Source organism: Chlorocebus sabaeus, chromosome 1 (assembly GCF_047675955.1).
Source record: "Chlorocebus sabaeus isolate Y175 chromosome 1, mChlSab1.0.hap1, whole genome shotgun sequence".
Classification (NCBI taxonomy): domain Eukaryota; kingdom Metazoa; phylum Chordata; class Mammalia; order Primates; family Cercopithecidae; genus Chlorocebus; species Chlorocebus sabaeus.
The window spans coordinates 86,256,708-86,263,784 of record NC_132904.1 but is presented as its reverse complement, the minus strand read 5'-3'; the positions used below and the strand labels follow the sequence as shown (position 1 = coordinate 86,263,784).

The 7,077-nt window shown below is 33.1% G+C and overlaps 1 protein-coding gene across 4 annotated transcripts in view; it reads right to left on the bottom strand.

Moving 5' to 3' along the window:
* Positions 1-218: 218 nt before the first annotated feature.
* Positions 219-7,077, bottom strand: part of FOLH1 (folate hydrolase 1) — a 65,428-nt gene continuing 58,569 nt past the window's right edge. For 2 of the 4 annotated variants that reach the window (XM_008020467.3, XM_008020472.3), the window contains exons 18-19: positions 2,199-2,291; positions 219-529 (exon numbers count right to left, since the gene is read on the bottom strand). In XM_008020467.3, coding sequence (XP_008018658.3) covers positions 340-529; positions 2,199-2,291 — 283 coding nt within the window. In that variant the 3' untranslated portion in view covers positions 219-339. The remainder of the gene's footprint in view (positions 530-2,198; positions 2,292-7,077) is intronic. The other 2 variants (XM_008020468.3, XM_008020473.3) reach the window with 1 other exon arrangement.

The following is a 7,077-nucleotide window of genomic DNA, read 5'->3' as shown; positions in this document are numbered from 1 at the left end:
ATGTATGAAGTGACATGAACAGATTAGACTTGATTCCCTGATAATGCCAGATAAGAGTTTTACTGTATTATGCCATTCTCCTTAGATTTAATACTGAGCTAAATTTTTCCACTTCAGAATAACCTCTTATAATTATGAAATTCAATTTTTAATTTTTAATCCATAGGGACAAGATAAAAGAAACAATATAAACACACATATATAAACACCCACATAACTATATATAATATTCAACTTTATTTCAAATATACCAATTTTAAAATTTATCAATATACCCATTATGATTCTTTCTGAATGACATACCACACAAATTCAGTATGGATTCTCTAAAGAATCCTCTTAGGCCACTTCACTCAAAGTCTCTGCAGCTGCTTGCACTGTGAAGGCTGCAATAGAAATTTGTCTCTTCACTTCTCCCCAGGCCTGTGAAGGGTCCACTTTGCTTTCAATATCAAACAGAGCATCATAAATTCCTGGGAATGACTCCCCTGCATACTTGTTGTGGCTGCTTGGAGCATAGATGATATGCCTGTTGATAAAATCGTTTGCTGTTTATCAGGTGCCCAAATGACATACAAGAGAAACACAAGAGCACTCTGCAATTCCTGGATTGCATATTCCTATAACAATTTGAACAAGCCACTTGTCAACTGAACTTCCAAGTTCAATCATCTCTGAAGACTATGTGAAATCTATAGTAATTAATTATATTTTTATTTCAAACAAATAACTTAAAGTGGTTCAGTGCTACAAAAGTTACAATGATGATAGTAACCACAGTAATCATGCTTGGTATTGGTATTTAATGTTTACTTACAATTTTTCTAATGTTTAGAAATAAACTCTACACAGTTGATATTAGTATTTCACAGAGGAGGAAACTGAGGTCTGAGAGATCAAGTAACTAGATGATTTGTCTCAAAACACATGACAAGTGCTGATTTTTTAATATATCATGCTACCTCCTACATTATAGCACAATTGTGATCATTACAGTCTTGTTTGTGATCAGCCAACCCTATATTGTGTTTGTCATTTTTTAAAAATCCACACTATCATGTTAGAATACTTAACATAGAGTTTGAGGAATCATCAAAAACAATTTTGTAATGTTCCACATGACCAAGGCAGAAAATGTTTTATAGAATAGACTAAGACATTTCATGTAATAGCCCATAGAAGAGAAGGACAAACTCCAAAGTAAAGAGGTAGATAAGGCCAGAAGCAGTAGCTCATGTCTGTAATCCCATATATTAGGGAGGCCGAGGTGGGAGGATTGCTTGAGGCCAGGAGTTCTAGACAAGCCTGTGCAACATAGGGACACCCTGTCTCTACAAACCAAAGTACATATATTAGCTGGACATGGTGGCATGTGTCTGTTGTCCTAGCTTCCTGGGAAGCTGCTGTGGGAAGATTGCTTGAGCCCAAAAGTCTGAGGCTGCAGTGAACTACAACTGCACAACTGAACTCTAGCCTGGGAGACACAGTGAGACCCTGTCTCTTAGGGAAAAAAAGGGGTGTGGGGGATGGATAAAAATATACTGCCATTGGCGATCCAGTCAACCTGTTTGAAGATGCTCTTAATACCAAACCAGAACCTTTTATAATCCCTAGAAAGAAAGTTAGGGCCATTTCTGGCTGTCCAGTGGTCTATCTCATTCTGTAATATTTAGAAAATCAACCTGGGGACAGTCAATGTTTGGCAGGAAAAAATTCAACTGTCAGGATTTAGGAGGAAATAAAATCTCTAAATATCAACATTAGGGAAAAGAATAAATAAATATAAACTTATTGTATATATTATATATAGAGAGATGTTTGGGTTGTGTGTATACATAAGCAAAAATGTATTTAAAATAGGAAAGGAGCTAAAATACACACAAGAATATAACCATGATTTTATATTTTTCTGATAAAATTGGGGAGATTTTTATTTTCTGCCGTGGCTTTCTGAATCTTCTATATTTTCTAAAATAAACATATATTCTGTTATAATCAGAACAAAGATACTCAAAGATATGCAAAAATCATATTACATTATATGAAGAAACAATACCACTATAACTTCCTACATATATTTTGAAATTTTCCATTTGCTTGCAAGAAATCAACTACAATATTTTTCCACAATGAAAAAAATAAAAATAATTACAAGAAACAGTGATATTATAGAAAAGAGTCATATTTTCTTTTCTCACCTATAAAAAGGTCTGTCTGGTAACCCTAATGGATCAATAAATGCTCTTTCCAGAAACATGAGTTGATCATTCATCATTCTTAATAATATTGGGCTGGGAAAGAAAATGAATATAATTATAACTTCATGAAAATATATTTCTATGCAGACAATAAAAATTTCAGAACAAAACTGAATTTAGTTATCTCCAGGAATTGCTTCTAGGACCACCCCCTACACCAAAATTTGTGCATACTCAAGTCCTGCAAGTTAGCCCTCCTCCTCTGTGGAATTAACAGGGTGAGAATTAACAAACTATCAAACAAATTAAATTGATGCCTTGGTATAATGATTCAGATTTAAGTCTAAAAGTTACTTAAAATTGTATCATTTCAAGTGATTTTCAGAATGGTTTAAGTACAGCATTCTTGGAGTCTGATATGACTTTCTGGATTAACTTGTTCTGCTTCAATGAGGAAATGTAGCTGGGTATGTGGAATCTGAAGCCACATCTGATCTCCCTTGGGTTAGCTGCCGCCAGTAGAACTCTTACCACATGCTTAATCCCTCTTTGACATCTTAGTCTTCATATTGTTAAGACAATGACATAAGCAATTATATAAAATAGAAAATGTTTATGGAACACATGGCTAGTAGTTCAAACAGAATGTAACAGTTATTTTTTAAGTTTCTATAATTCTCTTTATATTTTTCATTAGTTTCTCATTAGCTACATCTGAGGTTCTCAGATTCAAGCCTGCAGAGTGAGCATCATTCGGTGATAAAAGTTCTAATATATCAAAGCTAAAAGAAAGATGATTGTTGAGATTTTTTTCCATATAAATGAATTTACTTATCTAAAATACTTTTGTTCTAGATTCATATCCATCCTACTTTTAGATATTTAACAAAATCATTTTCTGTATGCAATGCTAATATTTTCAAATGTAAGTTTGAAAATAAAAGATTTAATTTGGCAAAATAAAAAGTTTTCCATATTTAAAAATAACAAGAATAATCGGCCCTCCATATATGTGGGTTTTAGTCCATCAATACTGTATTTTATTTTGTTTTCTTAAGAGATGGAGTCTTGTTCTGTTGCCCAGGCTGGAGTGCAGTGGTTTGATCATAGCTCACTATAGTCTCAAACTCCTGGGCTCAAGCAATCCCCCTGCCTCAGCTTCCTGAGTACCTGGGATTACAGTGAATAATACTGAATTTTCCATCTGCGTTTGCTTGCTAATATGAAATCTATGGATAGAGAGGGCTCATTGTATTAATGGAAAAAAGAATTCATGTATAAGTGGACCTGTGCAGTTCAAATCACTGTTGTTCAAATGTAAATTGCAAATTTTAACATTCTGTAATATGCAAATTAAGAAAAATAAAATACATAGCTATCACATTTTTAAAATCCTATAAAATACTATACTGCTCAGGCTTATAAAAGCACAGAAACAGCTGTATGTGCCAATGGAAAAAATAATAGTGATTTTTATTTACATTGGTATAATAAGGCAAGATTTTCTTCACCTTAGGTATCCTAGTAATCTACTCACTGAAGTAATATCAATATTAAAATATGATGACCTGCTAATGTTTAGTAAGATGCCTGGCAAATTAGAATTATTTACCAAGTGATAATTAACAATATTCCTTTCATTTTTAAAGCTAAACCTATTATGAACACAAGAGATGATGATTACTTCAGTCTTTTAACAATATTTGGATACCTCCTATATATCAAACACTCCCTGCTTTTACAGAACTTACATTCCAAAATGAGTATTGAGGTTGTTATTGTAGTAAGAATGATTCAATATAATTGAAAGCTTATCAGCAAGCCCTGAATACTTCAACAATGAGTTACTGAATTGAATATACCAATTCTTTCACAATTTAATTAACTAATGAGAAAAAATCATTACAATAAGAAAGCATAAATCATCTTATTCATTAATTTACCTCTTGCTTTTTATAATTTTGTTTTACTAACAATTAGCATTTAGTGATCATTTCCTATGTGCCAATTACTGTTCTGAATGTCTATACAAAATGTGATTTTTAATTTTCAGAGCGATTCTGCAAGGTGGGCAGGGTAATAGCCCCATTTTGTAGATGAGATAACAAAGGATCATGAGTTAAATAACTTGCCTAAATTCACACTAGAAAGTTTTAGAGTGAAATAGGAGGTCGGTATTGTTCTTTCAACTGCACCTTGCTGACAAAAGGAAAACAGGAACAACTTAAATTCCCATAATTTGGATTTGAGCTATTTTTAATACTTATGTATTTAGCATCATGAATTCAGATTCTGTGATAGTATAAAGGTAAATTAAACACAGAATACCTGTTAGCAGCTCCCATAAACAGTTGAGACAATCGAATGAAGGATAATTTCAATAAGATGCTATGGATTTCGGAATCAAATTCACAAAGCATTACTACAAGTACAAAAACTCATGTGGCTACACACATGTAAATGCACGCATGTGCGCGCGCGCGCACACACACACACTTCTCTTTCTCTGTATCTTGTGTCAACATCTTATATTCTTTGATGGGGCAAGAAGTAATACAAGAAAAGCAGGATGAAGACATGTCTCTTCCTTAGATTTCAAAGTTTTCGTTGAGAAATTCAACATTCAGTTTAATTTGCTTAGTTAGAATTTACTATTATTATGTGCAATGCACTGTGCAGGTGTTTCAGAATTTGTAAATATATAGGGAACAGAATGGATCTTTACTATCATTTAGAGAAAATAAAACAACTGTAGAAATACTAAAGGAAGGGGAAGCTGAGTGTGCTAAACAATAAGTGTCCTAAACAAACCAGAATTCAAACCATAAGGCATTTTGTCAGAGGGAGAAAATATTTTTTCTTTTAAATACAAAAAGAAAACCAGTTTTATAGAATACATGGTGTTTGGGATCTCCTTAAAATGTATTTCTCATTGTTGACTTTTTTACCCACATATAAAAATTATAAAGAATTGAAAAGAACAGGAAAACAATTCTTCCAATATTCCCTGAGGATAACACAATTATTAAAATAATTCATTAACTCCCTTTAAGTTTTTCCTGTATTTGTTAAATAAAAATTAATCAAACTATATTTACAATTTTATAAGCTTTTTGCTTACTTCATATTTTATTCTTTTTTTTTTTTTTTTTTTTTTTTTTGAGACGGAGTCTCGCTCTGTCGCCCAGGCTGGAGTGCAGTGGCCGGATCTCAGCTCACTGCAAGCTCCGCCTCCCGGGTTCACGCCATTCTCCTGCCTCAGCCTCCTAAGTAGCTGGGACTACAGGCGCCCGCCACCTCGCCCGGCTAGTTTTTTGTATTTTTTTAGTAGAGACGGGGTTTCACCGGGTTAGCCAGGATGGTCTTGATCTCCTGACCTCGTGATCCGCCCGTCTCGGCCTCCCAAAGTGCTGGGATTACAGGCTTGAGCCACCGCGCCCGGCCATCCATTTTAAGGATTATAAAATGTTCACATTGGTGAATATCAATTTTTTTAGTAATTTCTCTTCTCTTAGGCATTGGGTTATTTTCAATTACTTGCTATTATAATTTTATACTTCAAATCTTTCTCCGGGCAGTCTTTCTTTTCCAAAACAGAGACTTTTTCCTAAGAAATAATTCAAGAAATGGAATACCTATGTCAAAGCACAGGACTCTGTGACAGCTCTTGAACGCATTAGCAATATGTATCTATCTTTTTCAAAAAAGCTAAAATAATTCATAATGCTATCAGAAAAGCATGGAGACCATATGCTTCAGTGTACCAGCTACAGCAGTGGGCACAACCAAGGTTTAAATTGTTATTAATGTGTTATAAAAATAATGTCACATTACTTTCATTTGTATTTCTGAATTATGCATTAGTGGAACTGCAATATTTTGCTATGTTTCTTTACAGGTGTATCTTGACAACATTTTTATAATTATTTGTCTTGTTTCTTACCGATATTTTCAGTTTGTTCTTTTGGACTATTTAAATTAATTTTCGAAAAATATTTTTATAATGTATATATTACTCTCCATTTTTGCCAGAAAATAAGTTTTCAACTTTAATTTTTCTTTTGAATATTAATTTTCATATTCTGAACCATTTTAGTGGTCTCAAATAGGATTGCATCATTTCCCCACTGCTTCTAAACTTGGCATCTGTCTTTCAAGAAATTTTCATTTTTACTAAAAAATTATTTACAGCTGTTGTTTATGTGAGCATACAGTGTGAAGTGTGATTCTGAATTTAATTTTATAGCAGGTACTAACATAGTTTATACAATGTTATGATTGACTAATCTTTCCCAATTGATTTTTGCTGTATCGTTTATTACTAATACTTCCTTATATATCACTGAGCCTATTTCTACATCATTTACTCTGATCTTTTTATGTGTCCTTACATCAGCTCCTAGGGATTTGATACTTACCTCATGATACTATATTTAATACACATATCTGTGCCCTCAAAATTCTACTTTAAAAAAATTACCTTAGTATTCTCACCAAGTTTTTTTCCTTCCATCTTAAAATTTTGTTCAAATTGTGTTGTACTTGTGTAATCCTACACAGAATTAATCCTAAATGTTTAACATTTCCAAAATTAATGACTTCACAGTATTTGCTATTCTGGATAAATAGAATTTTGCTGGATGGAAGTGGAAATAAGGAGCTCTATGTGGAGGTAATGAAATAAAAAAAAGAGGCAGAAAGAAATAACGCTTTGAAAATTAAAGAGTCTGGCTGAGTTATGATGTACAGATACTGAAAAAACAAGAAATAAAACTGGAAACAGCTGGGGTCACACAGTGAAGGCCTTTCATTGTTAAGCAGAGTATGTTGTAACTGATCAAATGGCAGGAGGGAGGGACCGACATTTCTCAGCAGCACA